This window comes from Alosa alosa, chromosome 19, assembly GCF_017589495.1.
Source record: "Alosa alosa isolate M-15738 ecotype Scorff River chromosome 19, AALO_Geno_1.1, whole genome shotgun sequence".
Classification (NCBI taxonomy): domain Eukaryota; kingdom Metazoa; phylum Chordata; class Actinopteri; order Clupeiformes; family Clupeidae; genus Alosa; species Alosa alosa.
In genome coordinates, this window is record NC_063207.1 from 29,609,585 (window position 1) to 29,625,978 (window position 16,394).

Genomic DNA, 16,394 nt, shown 5'->3' on the forward strand with positions numbered 1-16,394 from the left:
GAAAAAGCAACTGTATTTGTCCTGGCTAAGGACATGAACTTGTGACCTGTATACTGTCAAGAGCATTTTCTGTTCCTGGGCACAGAGATTTCAGTGTCTGATCATAATGTCTTTTTCTAATAGTTACAATATATTCTTCATGTCTGTTTCTAATGTATTTGTAAACATATTTGTCAATCTCTTAATATTTCTTAATGCACATGTATATTCTTATTCTCTGTTTAATTACCGTAACATTGGTAATGTCAATGTCTAATTTAATATGTTCATTTGGCTGGTTTCCCATTCATAGTCTAAGCCTTGTGCCGGACTAAAAGAGAACTAATTAAGATCTCCATTGAAACAAGCTTTAGAACTAGGCTGAATCCGTGTATGGGAAACAGGTCCGTTATGTCTGTTTGTTTATCTGTAATGTGAAATCTTTGACTGTGTCCTCTCTTCTGCAGATGTCGAGCTGTTGTCTCGTGACAGTACCAAGGCGAGCTGCTGGGTGAACCACAAGCTGCGTCAGCATGAGGAGCAGTGGAAGGAGGACGACTGCACCTTCTGCCAGTGTGTGGATGGGGACCCACACTGCACTGCCATGGCCTGCAAGCAGAGCTGCCAGAACCCAGTCAAAATACCAGGAGAGTGCTGCCCCTTTTGTGAAGGTGCGTCATGGAAGGCATTTATCGTTCTGACACTTCATAGGGTGAAAATGGTGAAAAAAAGACATGGTTTAGTGCCAGTTTAAGGCATAACAATGACAAAAACAGCATTTCGCTGTAATTTTAATAAACAATAGCTAAAGAAATATTACTTTGCCACCATCATCTCATTAATTCATCATTTTAGTTAGTTTTGTTCACTGATGGCGATGGTTGCTAAGGTAAAAAAAAGCCATACTTTTAACCAACAGTGCCACAACCGTGGTCGAAAACGGTAAAAAATGTACAGATTCACAAACTTTGATGTCTCTTGGCACACATCAGATGCCATGGGCGAGTGTTGGAATATATGTGAATACTGTACATATTAGAGGCTTTAAAAACATTGTAATTGTATGTGTCTGTTTGTGTATTTAAATTATACACATTTTCACACAACACATTCTTTTGGTGTTAATGAGTAACATTACAGCAATGACTATTCTCAAATACATGACAATGATCATTCCCAAATGTCTAAGTTGTAAGCAATCAGTGACATTTACACAAACACGCAGTAAAGCACATACTCACATGCATAAAATGACTCACGCACATACACACATGGGATAAACAGCAACGTGTAACCACTCATTCTTAAAAAATGCTTGAACTCTTCCCCACACAGGAAGCATACCTCACACAAACACAGGCACACACACACACACACACAGACTATGACTGAGGAGAACTCAACACCTCATCATTAGATTATCAAAACTATTCCAAGTATTCAAACAGAGTGGCTGGATGGTGAGCTCAAGGTCCCTACTTGCAGGAAGGGAGAGATCCATCTTTCCGTGTGGCACACACTCCTTAGGTCCTTATTGGAAAAACAGCATCATCATGCCTGGAATGTGAGGACATTGGCCATGCCCTAGTAGAGCCTACAAGCTTGCCCTGATAATGTCTCACACACACAAAAATCCTACCTCTCTCTGAAAGATGGCAGTGTGGGGGTCAAACAGACTACATGTCCATCAGTGCATTCCTGCAGTGTCTGGGTGGTAATAATGTAGGGTAGTCAAGCACACTATATTATAACTGTTGCTCAAGAGACTACAGGTCGCAAGAACAGTAGTGTTTTCTTGTGTTCTTTGACTGTGCATTGTACTTTTCAGGTTTATATTAACAAATATGCTAATTTCCCTCTAGTCCACTGTATAATCAGTCTCTAATGTCCGTAACAAGTTTTTCTAAATGACATAGAGACATACAGTCTGCATAGCTAAATGCAGCTCAAACAAAAAGACACAGTTTTTAGCTTTTGGCATTTCTTTCATTTATACCCAACCGTTGCTTGTGTTGTGTGGTCTGCCTGGGCACGATGTGGTGTGTACAGTACAGCTGGCCAAATTCTGGGGGCTGCCAAGCATACTGTAATATCCAACTCGGTCGCTGCAATCCCAGTGACCCGTGCAGGTGTGTGGCTCTGTGGTAGCCACCGTGAGCGCAGGGCGTATCGAGCTCATTAGGGCTCCAGTGATCCCTGTGCGGAGTGGAGGTGCTCCTCGTTAAGAGGAGGCAGGCCTGCATTCTTTCGCCCACGGAAGCTTTGTTCCCGTTTTTTTTTATGGCCTTCTCGGCCCTTTCCTAAATGGGACCCACCTGGCGAGGCGGCCGTGCGCTCACGAGGCTACTTAATTGAGGCTGTATTATTTTTCAGGGAGCACAATTAGGCAGAGCAGAGTCTGTACCTCCTGTTGGCTGGTTTGAAGGATAAGAGAAGATGATTGAAGCGGTGTGTGTGTGTGTGTGTGTGTGTGTGTGTGTGTAGAGGCTGACACATACAGCTACATCAAGCCACCCCCCCCTCCCAATGACACACACAAACAATTCATTGAAGATGAGGGCCTCAACGTTTCCTCCCTTCCTCATTGGATCCAAACAAGCCCAATCCGTTGTTCAGAGTTTGTTTTATGTCTGTGAGTGGGCTTCCGTTCTGTGGCGGATCATTTAAACAGCAAGAGGAGGCTCTCATCCGTCAGGGCTGCCAGACAGAGGGAAGGGGAGAGAGGAGGCTCTCGTGGAGTTAATCACTCCCTGTGTTTACCCCAAACAGTGCAGGTTTGGGGGTTTTGATTGCTGCCGCTGTGTCCAGGATATTTAGATTGGACTGCTTCTGGCACTGTCCACAGGAAACAGAAGCTCAGGGGGGAGCTGGGGTTGGGGGGCCTGGGTAGTGGGTGGTTGGTATGGGATACCCCCAACAGTAGCTGACACATGACCTCAACATGGTACTGTTCTGGACACTCAAAAGAGAGAACAAAAAAACTACACATCTGCACTGTGTCTCATTGTACAAAACCACAAGTAGACGAAGATGATTGCCTAATATAGATTATATAGATCATATACAATTGTTACTAAAGACCAAAGTGACCAAAGGCACTAAGGGAAAGTAGTGCTTGAACCTTAAATGTCCATGAACCCTGTTTATTCAAGAGGGTAGGCTGAGGGTCTTGCATGCTCCCTTGTAAGATATAAACAGTCTTAGTTGCAGGAGAAAGCTCCTGGGCCCGTAAGGTCAGCAGGCATTCGCTGATTCAGACGCTGTAAAATCCCTGATGAAAGTGTTCTGAAGCCAATCACTTTTCCTTAATTGCCCAATTACGCGCCGAGGTTTAAACAAAACCCCCTGCCGTTCCGCTTGCCCATTCTACAAGGCGAGAGTGGACCACCCTCGACAGCAGGGCTTCCACAGTGGGAGGTTGATGATTTCCCCCAACGATGCGGTTCAGTAATGGCCAGCATAACACAAGAATGACCTGGTGGCGTGCTGTGGAAGTAAGTCAGATGACTCCCCACTGTCAGAGACGCACACTATAAAGGCAGCGTCCAGTGAGCTGCAGGTACGCTTGTTGACGAATGCCCTTGCCTTTTGTCTTCCAGAGCCTTCATATGAAACTGTGAGTCCGCTCTTGTGTCCACCATTGGAGAACTGTACCCTCTCTGGCATGGATTGTCCCTATGGTTTCCAGCAAGACAGCAACGGATGCCTACTGTGCCAGTGTCTCAGCAGTGAGTCAGCCTTAACACCACACAGAACATTGACGAGAACAGTGAATTTACTGAAAGCCTTCCTGTGCAACAACCATTGCTAAAACGTCTGGACGAGAACAGTACCAGATTAATTGCTTTCATCTGTGCAATCTGCTTCTGCCCCTGCAGATTAATAGAGAAAAAGAAAGAACGAAAGATGGAAAGAAAGAAAGAAAAGGATAGATAGATAGATAGATAGATAGATAGATAGATGAGTGAGTTTTTTATTGATCCTTGAAGTAAAAATACAGTGGAGGCCTAGGACTGTAGCCTACTATAATACTGTTTCCATATTGCTATTGCTGTTTCAGATGACTCCTGTCCAGACTTGGCCAACTACTGCTCGCTGGATTGTCCCATGGGATACGAGAAGGATGACTTTGGTTGTGAGGTGTGCGAGTGTAACCCCCCTGTGCCCAGGTGTCGCCCTCTCACCTGCAGCAAGACCTGCCCTTATGGATATGTGTAAGTCCCCTGCTGTAGGTTTCACCCTCTGCGCTTAGAGAGAGAGAGAGGGAGAGAGAAAGAGAGAGAGAGAGAATGAGAGGGAGAGAGAGAAAGAGAGGGAGAGAGGGAGAGAGAGAAAGATAGTCTTAGAGAGAAGTGAACGAGGTAGAGAGAATGAAAGAGAAACTGTTTAGCTTTCGAGAGAGAAGTAGAGGCTTGAGGGACATGGCTCATACTCAGATGACCACAGGCACCAATCCCCAGTAGAGCCATTCCACCTCCACCCAGCCAGCTCCCAGATCAAACAGGCCTGAAGCAGAGCCCCCTAATCCTGACTGTGGAATGACCGTCTCAGGTCCAGTGCTGGCCTCCGTCCCTCTCCTAATCCCCCTTAACTCAATCAAACATCTGGAAGCTTTCTTCACTCACTTCTCTGTCTCTCTCACTCTCTCTCTACTCATTCTCGTTTCTCTCCATCACTCTATGATTCTCCATCTCCCTTGCCCACTCATCCTTCATCCCACCCCAACCTACACACTCCCCTCTCCTCCCTCTTTGCTTTCCTTTCATAGCAAGTGTGTCTCCATTTCAGAACAATGGTCAAACGTGCATTGGCAAAGAAAGCAGCCTTTATGAGGTGTGGGTTTGTGTGTGTGTGTGCGTGTGTATGTGTGTGTGTACTGTATGTGTAAGCAGATGTGTGTGTGTGTGTGTGTGTGTGTGTGTGTGTGTGTTGCCAGATTCCTCTGGTATTTGAATCATGTTCCCTTGGTACCTCCGGAGCTGGCCCTTGGGGATGGAGGGCTGATGAGTTCGCTCCGGAAGCCCCAGCAAAGGATGGCCCTGAGGGGGGTCACGGACCAGAGGCAGGAAGCCCTGGCTTCAGCCCTCATACACATAAGCCCCAGTTTAAAGCAGGAGCCGCTGGTGAGCCAAAGGGCATCACTCCCGCCGCTTCTCTCCAGAGAGAGAGAGAGAGAGAGGGGGATAGAGAGATAGAGATAGAGAGAGAAAGCTGGCTCTTGTTTTTCATGGCTCACGAAAAGACGATTGAGAGGGGATAGGGAGGGGGAGGTTTTAGGAAACTTTGAATGCCACACACTTTTGTTTGTTTGTTCTCTTGGTTTGTGTAATTATGAAGGAGTCTGCATTGTGTTGATGTAGCAAGTACCTCAAAGACAAAAGTGAAAAAAGTTAGAACTAACAGCTCTGGATACTCCCCCCCCTTGCACTTCCATGTACTCTCATGGGCAGCAGGCTGTAGTCTTTTCTCAAAGTCAACCAGAGGAGAGAGCGTAACAAGGGGAAGGGAAAAGTACAACCCCAGTGCTGTGAACGTGTGCTCGCTGCCCAGCAGGGCTGTTGTTACTGACATTTGGCACAGTCCAACGCTTCGGCCCCCACACACAAAAGGGGAGGTCTTAGCGCGTTTCCCTTCCTCAATGGCCCTAAAACATCACAGAAAGCCCGCTGGACATAGCAGTGGGCTCTGGGACCGCTGGAATTTTGTGCCGAGCCAGCAGTAGTCCCCAAGTGAAATTCCACAGGCCACCTTTTAAACAAAAAATCATCGCTCCAAGGGCACGGGACACGCCGTCTCTGGGGCTCCGCACGCAACACGAGTCCTCACGAGTTCATGAATCCCTCTCCACACACACACTCCCCCCCCCACACACACACACACACACCTTTCTGAATGGGGCTGGAGCCTGCATTGCTCTTTTTCATTTATTCTGCTGCACCCAGGGAGGGAGTTGCAGGGGTTATTTTATTCACCAAGGACAGAGAGTAATTGGATCATTACCAGAGTCTAATGTAGTTTATGAATCATGTAATAGGGTCTCATACATCATTGATTTCATTTGTCTGCTTCTTCTAGTTCTGGCTATAATTAGAGCAAAGCAGTATAAAAAAAGAAAACTTCAGCTCCCTTTTATTTCCAACTGTGAAGATTTATAATGTACATTACACTTTTCAGACTGTGGATATTGGTCATTCAGGCATTTCAAAATCACCATGGAATCTTTGTTTTCAGATTTAAGCCAATTTAAGCCTGTCCAACAACAGACAGCAAGTGCATCCAAGTGTTCTTGACTGGACAGTAAGCAAACAGCACAGACAAGTGTCCTCATTGCGTGTCTATCACCTTTCCTCGTCCACCCCTGCGTTCAACCTCACAGCTGGCAGCGACCCCCCCCCAGTTCTTTTCAGCTAATAACCGAATCGAACATCTCGCTGGCATGCGCCCTCAATTGGGAGATTACTCCCCCGAAAAGCCCCTCCAGCTGCCTGGCCGTGCGGTTATTTACAAATCAGTGATGAGCTCATACTTAACGAGAACCAGCGGGCTTCCAGCACCCAGTTAATCACCTGCTGGTACTCATTTGAGCCACTTACGGCCGGTGCAATCGTACGTGCTTGACACATAGCGTAGCTGCACATTGGTTGATTTCTGCCCGGTCCGGCTTAAGGTCGGAGATTTAACGGTTTAATTAAATAACCTCTGTTGAGTTTGTGCTGACTGTTGCGCAGTTGAAGAGTAGCCCTCATTGATTGTTGCAAGTTGGCTGAAGGAGACACAGCAAATAAGTTGCAAGATCTGGATGATCCGAGGGTTCTGCATGACGGCTCTTTCTCAGGCTCCTCTCTCGCTTAAGTTGGCTATGTGTGGCAGAGGAGGTACAGCACATGGGAATCTCCCGTGACAGCTTATTGCTTCCTTTTATCTGGGCTTTTCAAAGGCAGTTAATGCAGTAAGAGGAAAGGAGAACAAAACCATGTGTCCATTATGCCAGAGCCACACCATCTGGCTTCTTGCTCAACCTCTGTAAGACTATGAAGAACCAGCCAGATATCCTTTTGTACATTAGCTTGTATGCCTCTGAATGGCCTCAGCTACAGAGGTCTATTAACCTTCTTAACCTTCTGAGGAGTGAGGTAGACTAATGTCCTGTTATGTGTTTTTCTTCAATCTGTTTTTCTTTCATCAGAAGGAACAAGCATGGATGTGAGATGTGTCGCTGTGTCAAGTGTCCCCCCTTCACCTGTGAGAAGCACTGCAGTGATGGCTACCAGCAAAACAGAAAGGGCTGCAGTGTGTGTCTGTGCAAAGGTACTGCCTCTCTCATTTGCCATACATTTACAGTGGCCGCACACCCCACTGACACACTGATGATGGATATCTGTGGAGTGCTTTAATGGTCATACCTGTAAATGAATGGCCTTGATTTGACCTGAGGGAATGAGCTCTCAAAAACATCTCTAAGCAGATATAACATACAGTAGAAGGGACATGGGCAAAGTCATGCAACTATAGAATGAATGCAACCATAAAGCCTAGGAAATACAATGAATGTGTAGTGACAGACAGGCATATAGGTTAATGGCTTACCTGTCCAACACCCACACTAATCCCTCTGAAAGCATGGTGTCTCAGTACACAAGTTCTATTGTTTCCTGCTGGAAACCAATAATCAGCTGGGTGTGTGTCTGGGTATTAGCACATAGTAATACCCATAATATCAGGAGACTCTAACAGATCGTTGAACACTTCTTTCTCTTTTTTCCTTCCCATGACAATGTTGCCAATCTGAGCTAAATTGATTTTTGTGACCTCCATGCTCCTCTTCAAGGAGGTCTGTTGTAAATTGTAGCTGCGTCTGCTTGTTCTCATTTAACACTCTTCTGTAGGGCGTGCATGTTTGTATGCCTCATGAAAAACCCCACAGAAAAGTTCAGGAAAGTTTGTGGGCAGTTTATTTTTACTGTGCCAGTCACATTTGATGTTTGTTTTCTTTTTTTTCATTAATAGTTTAAATAATGTATCTTGGAACATATTTTTGGCCCCTTACTAAGCAAGATGTTATTCTGGGACAAAGTCATTCAGTCACAAACACAGATGCACACACACACAAACACACAAACACAAACACACACACATGCACCATTCTATTCTAGAACTGTCAGCGTTATTTTGAAACTTTGGATCAGTTACTCGGCCGACTGTTAAAATATTTAAGATGATGGGGAGTGTTTTTTTTATACAGGTTACAAATATACTGCGGTGTGTTGTGGGAAAAAGAGAAATAAACCTCTACCCTGGCAGGGGAATATAGAACAGTGCATTTCATTGACGCAAGTAACCTTTTCAAAGTAGGTGTCCAAGCTGTCACATGGAGTTTAACACAGTCTGTGGCCCTGTTATGGGCACCAAAGGCTTTATATACATTATAGCTAATCTCCCTGGCAGAATAATATGGGCCACGTTTTCGGCTTTGCTGCCAAAAATAAAAGGGAAATCCTTTAACTTTTCGTCAGTTGTGGTGTGGTTATAAATGACTGGAAATAAAGGGTCTTAAAGGAAGACAATATATTTGTGCTGAGCGGGATTGAAGCCCAATGTTAGTGGGTAAAGACACCCTTTGGGTTTCATCATTGGGTTTGTATTGCATGCAGTGTAAATTTTAATGGCTTTGTTATGAAGAAGGCCCCTCGCTGAGGTTTACTGCAAAACCCTTTAGAGAAAAAACACATAGTTACTGTGCTATGTGTGTGAGCCAATTGCTCTCCCTCTGCTCCACTGTAAGTAGTGTATTGTGTTTTCAGAGAGTGCCCGTGCACCCACCACCTCCACCACCACCACCTCCTCCTCCGCAGTGCTGCCCCTACCCAGCTACTGCCTCACGGCCAACGGCAGACGCTACGAGGAGGCCGAGAGCTGGCACGACGGATGCCGTGATTGCTACTGCCACGCTGGCCGGGAGATGTGCGTCCTCATCTCCTGCCCCGCTCCCGCCTGCTCCAGTCCAGTGGTCCGGCCCAACCAGTGCTGCCCCAGCTGTGAAGGTACAACACTACTTCAGATAGGACACAGCTGCTCCTGTAGATAGCATGAGAAGCAGTCTACACCACACCAGCTCCTACAGATAAGACTACAAGCTCTATACAATGGCAAACGTTCTCCACCTTGTTAATAAAATTGAACTAAATGTTGAATCCTTTATCATAAGTTTGACCCAATCATGGCATAGGCTACATGCTATAGCAGATATGGCATCCCCTCATTAGTAGCCTAATTATGGAATTCAGTGTCCAATGATATAACAATGCTATGCTAACACAATAGGTAATTGCCAGCTCTTACCACATGGTACTAAAGCATAAGAGCATTAAAATGTCTAAACAATCAAATTATGATAACATGAAGACATGTTTATGTGGTCTTCTGAGGGCCTAATGCAAATCATTGCAATTTTAAGTTTGGGGGATCCTCTAATTACTGAATTGTGTTCCACAAATGAATACCACACTTCCTGTAAAGATCTGAGAAAATCACACATGGTTGGTGTGAGACTTTACAGCTTGAGTGTAAAACACCCTCGTATATTTGGTGAGTCAAAGGTCGGAAGAATGCTTAGTTTTATGAGAGGAAGAACATACTGTATCATGCACAATGCACTAGCTTTCCACACACACTTTGGACAAGTCTGGTCAGGATAGATAGGTAGATAGATTTTCAACATCATGAACAACAGTAAGGATCAGTGTATAGTCGTGGATCCACAGGTTATGTCTAGACTTTTTCCCTCTTAGCTCTTGTGTCTGGATGTTGAAACCAGTTGATTCACATTCGTTAGTGAGGAGTTCTGGTACGAAACAAAAAAAGTGATTAATAGGTAGATACAGTAATTTGTTTATGTGTGAAGTCACATAATGCAACTCTGGCTTTGTCCCACAGATGAGTCCGGTAGCGGGCAGCCAGAGGGCATGGACCTGGTGGTGTGCCGAGCCCCTGGAGGGGAACTCTACGTGGAGGGGGAGACGTGGAACCTGGACGAGTGCACACACTGCACCTGCAGGAAGGGCCGGGTGCTGTGTGACACAGAAGTCTGTCCCCCTGCCCTGTGCCAGTCACCTACCAGGAACAAAGACACCTGCTGCCACGTCTGCCCAGGTCAGCTGCACCGCACGGCTGCACACACACACACACACACACACACACACACACACACACACACACACACACACACACAACACACACTCCAAACACATACTAACCTTACTGTATCGCCTCTCATCATTTCATTTTCCAGTCCACTTACTAGCTATTTCCTCTCCGATTATGTTTAATTCATATTGGCAGTAGTAGGTGTAATTTTCCCCTAAGAAAAAAAAAAGCTGAAACTGAAAGCCAGAGTGAAGTGAAGATATTTTTGGGTTTTCAGAAATCCTCGTAGATACGTCTGGAGGGTTGGTTGTGTGATGACTCTGGGCCTCTAGTAATGTAGGGAGAGGTGGGGTGGGGGTGGGTTTTTTTTATTAGCATGTGTTTCTAAGGGGAATCAACCCTGGTTGCGCGTTGAAGCCTCCATGGGCCACTTTCATGTCTGACCCAGACCAATAAAGAGACCAGTCCAAACCGGCTGGCAGGCTTTAACATTGGTCGCCCCAGGCAAGAAAACACATGTGGCCAAAGCCCTCGACTTTTCATGCGTATATCCCCCCCTACACACACACACACACACACACCACTCTCCTCTACCCATATCTTTAAGGGGCAGACAGGTCCTTCCTTGACACCACCACTCCACATCTCCAAACTCCCTTCGGACCTATTTCCTCCCCCCAAATCAGAAATGCATGACTGGCCCATGAGAGTCTCCTGTGTCGCTCTCCTTTGAGTCGGGAGACATGGGACAGCCATTCTTATCGTCTGCCCTCATCTCTCCCCCGAAAGTACAGACTGTCAACAGGCTGCTGAGCCCCCTTTGAATTACGCCCCGGCCCTCTGGCCTGAGAGGAATGTAGGAATCACATGTGAGTTTAGAACAATAGAGCTCCGTGATCGATGTGTGCAGTTGAGGCAGTTAACTGTACAGGAGGCACGGCCCGCAATACAGAGGCTGCTTTTGTTGTTTCAGGGAGACCAGTGACCCTGGGGGCTGGCAGTGATGTCAGGAGTGAGATTTGTGTGTGTGTGTGTGTGTGTGTGTGTGTGTTAGTGTTTGTGAGGGATGATTGGGGTAGAAGTGGGTGATTTGAGGTTTAGGGAGATGAAAGTGGTACAGTGGGTCATCTGTGTCTTGTTGAAGTGTCTAATTTTAAGCTGCCTTTATCTCCAAGCACAACCTGCTGTCTAATAAGTGCATGTGGATCAGGAAAGTATACAGCTTCAGATTGTAGGGGAGCCATGTCAAAAGGTGAATAAAACCGGTTTGTCTTTTTCGGATCTTCTCCTCCATGCCTTGCTCTTCAAAACAGAAGACAAGCTCAAGCCCCTCCTCCCAGTCAACGGCAGCCAACAGGAGTACTGTATCTCCAGCGATGGAGACGTGCTATTGGCCGGCGACTCATGGAAGGCCAACGCCTGCACCAGCTGCACCTGCAGGAATGGCAGCATCCAGTGCTTCTCCCAGCGGTGCCCGCCTGCCAATTGCCGGGTGCCTGTCCTCCGCAAGGGACAATGCTGCCCACACTGTCTGGGTGAGTGCCAATGTTGGTCCAGCTCAAAACCACCATTTCAGACAAAAGTGTTTTAGGTGAAAGATAAGTGATGTAGTGTGTAAACCTGTAAACACACACTCACACTCACACTCATATCACACTCACACACTCTCTCTCTCTGCAACATCTAATTTACTTTAAAAGGCATTGATGCAACAAACGGATGGACCAGTACCTGATCCAAAGTCAATGCCATTTGGGCTGGAGTGCCAAGATGGCCAAAGTTTCAGCTCAGGTGCCAGTACTGTTGGCACACATGGAGGCATTATGTCAACACTGTCTGCCCAGGTGGCAACAGTGCCCCGTTTCGCCATTCACCATAATTAGCTTTACTTTCCCAGGTGCCAGCCAAGACCACTACTCCACACAGAAAACACATCAGTCCTCACTCATTAAAATGCCTTATGGGGACATGGTCTTACAGTACAACTGTTCCTGTAGACGCCTACACTTTTGCTATTGAGAAGAGAGGGTGCTTAAGTATGCAGCTGATGCATTCTAATGCCCTTGTGCTCTTTTCTAACGCACCCTCAAAAAAGAGAATGGAGTTTAAATGAACGTTGATTTCAGACTATCCATCAGGCGGAAGAGAAAACCGAAGGTATGCAAGTATGTGTGTGCTCAGGGATACTAGTTTTCATGGCACTAGGTGGACACACACACATACTCTACCTCTCACTCGCAGCAACTTTCCACATGACACAGGGCTCTGGATGCAAGGAAAGCATTTCTCTGCTCCTCCAACATTCCAAGGTGTTTTTTCTCTCTTCTCACTCCACTTGCCCCATTCTGACTGCATGTCTCTCCTTCAAGTCTATTCAACCCCCCGCCCCCTTCCCTCCAATTTTATGCTCTTGATAGTTGCCCTTGAGCAACTTTCTGGCGAAACCTTCTGCCACTGGTCAAACTTGCCAATAAAAGCTGAGAAAGCGACACAGCCACCACTATCAGTAATGAATGCTTGGCAACAATAAGAGCCATTGATTTTGTGAAAATAGTTTTTCTAGGTATTTCTGATGTTGTACACTAGTCTTTCCAAGTGTACCAACAGCCATAGTCTCTTCATCTATTACAGTTTTGTCTCCTTTCCCTTTCTCCTGCCTCTCTTTTCACTGTTTCTGTCCTTTATGCTTCTTCAAATTCTCCCTTTGATGCTGTCTCTATTCTTAGCTCTTAGCTCTTGCGTCTTGCCCCTAACCCACCAATTTTGCTTTTTTTACACATCCTCAGCCCTCTGTTCTCCTCCTCCCCCCCCCTCTCCATCTCCATCTCTTAGCCCCTCTCCTCCTCCTGGAAAGGCCACCGAAAGGCAAGCCCCTGTTTTCCTGTGAGGGGAAAGGCTCAGCACAGTCCTGCATTGTTTCCCTGTGATTTGTGGTCGTTTCATCTTCGTTTTGTTTTGGCACTGGACCTTGCGGCTAAACAATCTTGCCCCCCCCATCTTTTAACCTAACATTCTCACAATAGAAATTGCAGGAAGCACACTATCAACATAAGATAGTGCTGATTAATGTGGTTATGTAATGTTATGTGGTTTTGTGTGTGTTGACACAATCTGATATATTTTTCCATGTTCTTGTTTCTGTAGAGGCTACAACCACTTCGGTGCCAATTCTTCTCTCCACCACGACAACCACACCTCAGACATCCATCACCTCCACCACGCAAAGCAGTGTGGCATGGATCACCACGGCAACGGTGCCACCTATTATTGCATCAACAGGTAGGAAAAATAGCCAAGTCTCTATTACTGTCTCCCCTATTTTATTTGACTTGACTGAAATTAACTACCACACTTTAGTAGAAGTCAATCGATTCAATTTGCTCTCTCACTCTTTCTTTCTGTTGTTTATTGTGAGAATTGTGACATGGGGTGAGAGAAACGTTGACAGTTTGACAAATGAGCTAACTCGATAGTTCCACTTGGTGAACAAGACCGTGGAGTTGTGCTAGCGGTGATAAATGGCGGTCCACAATGAGATTAAGATAAAGCCATAACAATCCGGAGACACAGCACATTAATTTGGAAACAATATCCGCTCAGCCGGCCAAGGAAAACAGCCAGCGAGCTGGAGGAGAGCAACGAGCATGTTTTCGTTTAAATTGATTAGAGTCGAATAATGTAATGGAAATATTGGCATGCCATGAGACACGTGTGTACATCTGTGTGTGTGCGTGTGTGTGTGTAGTCAGTGAGGGAGTCAGAGATATGACCTTGTCACTGAATGAATGTATTTCTTTCCCCCCTCATTGTTTCCATAGACGGTAAGGGCTTGAGTGAAGGCTCCCCGACTCAGACCGAGATGGCCCTGATCTACCAATCAGCGGCGTGGATCTTGGCTGGCCTCCTCTTTGCCATTGTCATTTTCCTGGTCGTGGCGCTCCTCATCAACAAAAAGAAGAAGTGGGTGCAGATGTCCTGCTACAGCGCCCCCAAAAAGGTCAGCCGATTTTTTTTAATATATAAATTATGAGGAATTTCCATTTCTGTTAAACAGCGCCCAGAAGCATAACACAGACACAGGCACAACTTCCCAGCAGGGTTGTTCTAACCACCCGGGCTGAAAAAACAAGATAACAAACACCATCTGAGTTTCACAACTTACTTTGGAGCCATATTAGAGCTTGCCAAATGGCTTGCCAGTAATTCCACTGACAACCACTTCTAATTGTTAAAGCATTGTCATGTTAAAGCAAACTGCATATTACTACAACTATTTGCTGGATGTGGCCATCCCTTGCAGTTTTATCTTTGGACCACTTCAAATGCTGTAGTCTTTGTACCTTCCTGTGATTCTCTATGTATACCACTTTAAGACCAGCCTGCCACTGTGCCAATGCCCCAGACTTTCACAGCTACTGTATAGTAAATTACATTGTGTGCATCGCCCCAGGGTTCTAGGCAAGACTAGAATATATGTTCTGATTGCTATTTAGAGGAGGTTAATGTTCTTTTCTCCCTTAATCCTAAAAGGGAACTTCGAATGAGCTGCGAGAAGAAATGTGTTGAGGCTTTTTCATAAAACAGGATATTGTCACAAGGCCCACATGAAAAAGAAAATGCCGTTAATCTCACGTTTCATGAGATCCTTTGAGCAGGGCAAGAGAGGACAAGCAGGCAGAGAAAGGGAGAGACAGAACTTGGGTCTTGACTCAAAGTAACACAGGCACATTGATTTCATAGCTAGGTAAAAAAGTATACAGAGCTCTGGTCACTGAATTAATATCTTTGGACATTCTTCCATTTCCAGACAGTGATTCTTAAGAAGCATGTGAACAAGAACTCAGTGGTCTACATGGAACCGTCCAAGGAGAACAAGTTCCAGAGCGTGAAGAACGACTGCGGCATCAACTTCTCCTCAGACATGGGATCTCCTTGTGTGGACAGAGGGATGAGCATCCCTCGAGCCAAACTCTGCAACGGACACGGGAAGGTCCAGCGCTAGGGCGAAAACAAACTAAACACACACATCACACTTACCTGCACACACCCATACACACTACACAATCCCCACATACACATTGCCACAGTGAGTGGCAATACATGACTGAACAATGTGTTTTCACTTGGTCACAGACACATTCACAAACAAACACAGACAAACACACACACACACACACACACACACACACACACACACACAACCAGAGGTGTCTCAACAAGAAACACTAATAGATCTCTGTTTGGATTCGTTCTCTTTTCACTGGAGACAAGGAGAGCATTTTGCAACATGTGACGATGCCTATGACTACCGTGTTACCTTTCCCCCATTTGGAGCTTTAACCTGCATCACAGATACATGGAAGAAACATGGCGGAGCAGTGCTCTGCAACATGTACATGCCAAGGGTGCCGTCACACACTATGCCGTGTCTACATCTGAGAAAGAAAAACTTGAGGCAAATTGTTTAATGAGCCACATAGAGGGCTTTGACTGAACACCATGGACTTCTGAGCGACAACATTATGAATCAATCCAAAACCATGTTGTCTTGTGGGAGAAGGAAAAGCTTTAGGGCAGGTGTTGGATTCTGACAGGGCTTAGAGATCTGCTTGTGGCTCGTGAGGCTGTGTGCCCCTACTGGAATTGGACATCACACACCAGCTAACCGGCTAATGCACTACGCAGCATAGCAGACTGAAGGACGTAATAGATGACCAACATTCCTAAAGGTTCAATCACAGAAGACCCTGAAAAGCCCTCAAGAATGGATTCCTTAAATAACCTCACTTCTCTTAGGAGTGGAGTCCAACTTACCATTTTTATATACATATATCTCCACTTGTATTATTCAAACATATTATTTTTAGTCACGTTTATGCCTTTGTTTTGGCTATCTCCTTAGCGGTGATATAAAACAACTGAAACTCTAGACTAAACATCCCTACGAGTAAGTTTTATGAGGTAATCTGCCTCATTGAAAAACCAAAGCCTGGCTTCTTTGAGGGGGTTGAGATGAAGTGTTTAGGAAATTAGGATTCTGGGCTGGAAAAGTTCAACCTGGATTCGTATCTGCTCTCTGAGAGCAAATGTATTGGCATCTGAGCAGAGGGGAAGCATTGAGTGTCACTCATCTGCCAGTTCTACTGTGCCATATCAATCACACTGATAAAAGCTTGGGGTTGTAGTTTATAATATATCTTTTCCCAAACCCTAAGACTAACACAACTGTCATCTATGTGTCATTGCTGATGCCACATACTGTTCTCTTGATT

General features: G+C 45.6%; 1 protein-coding gene across 3 annotated transcripts in view; it reads left to right on the forward strand.

Moving 5' to 3' along the window:
• LOC125312411 (cysteine-rich motor neuron 1 protein-like) overlaps window positions 1-16,123 on the forward strand; it is a 46,107-nt gene extending 29,984 nt beyond the window's left edge. For 2 of the 3 annotated variants that reach the window (XM_048270945.1, XM_048270947.1), the window contains 10 exons: window positions 447-650; window positions 3,579-3,707; window positions 4,040-4,193; window positions 7,166-7,287; window positions 8,781-9,020; window positions 9,913-10,128; window positions 11,436-11,657; window positions 13,267-13,401; window positions 13,941-14,119; window positions 14,930-16,123. In XM_048270945.1, the coding sequence (XP_048126902.1) occupies window positions 447-650; window positions 3,579-3,707; window positions 4,040-4,193; window positions 7,166-7,287; window positions 8,781-9,020; window positions 9,913-10,128; window positions 11,436-11,657; window positions 13,267-13,401; window positions 13,941-14,119; window positions 14,930-15,124 (1,796 nt within the window). In that variant the 3' untranslated portion in view covers window positions 15,125-16,123. The remainder of the gene's footprint in view (window positions 1-446; window positions 651-3,578; window positions 3,708-4,039; window positions 4,194-7,165; window positions 7,288-8,780; window positions 9,021-9,912; window positions 10,129-11,435; window positions 11,658-13,266; window positions 13,402-13,940; window positions 14,120-14,929) is intronic. The other variant, XM_048270946.1, reaches the window with a different exon arrangement.
• The last annotated feature ends 271 nt before the right edge of the window (window positions 16,124-16,394 follow it).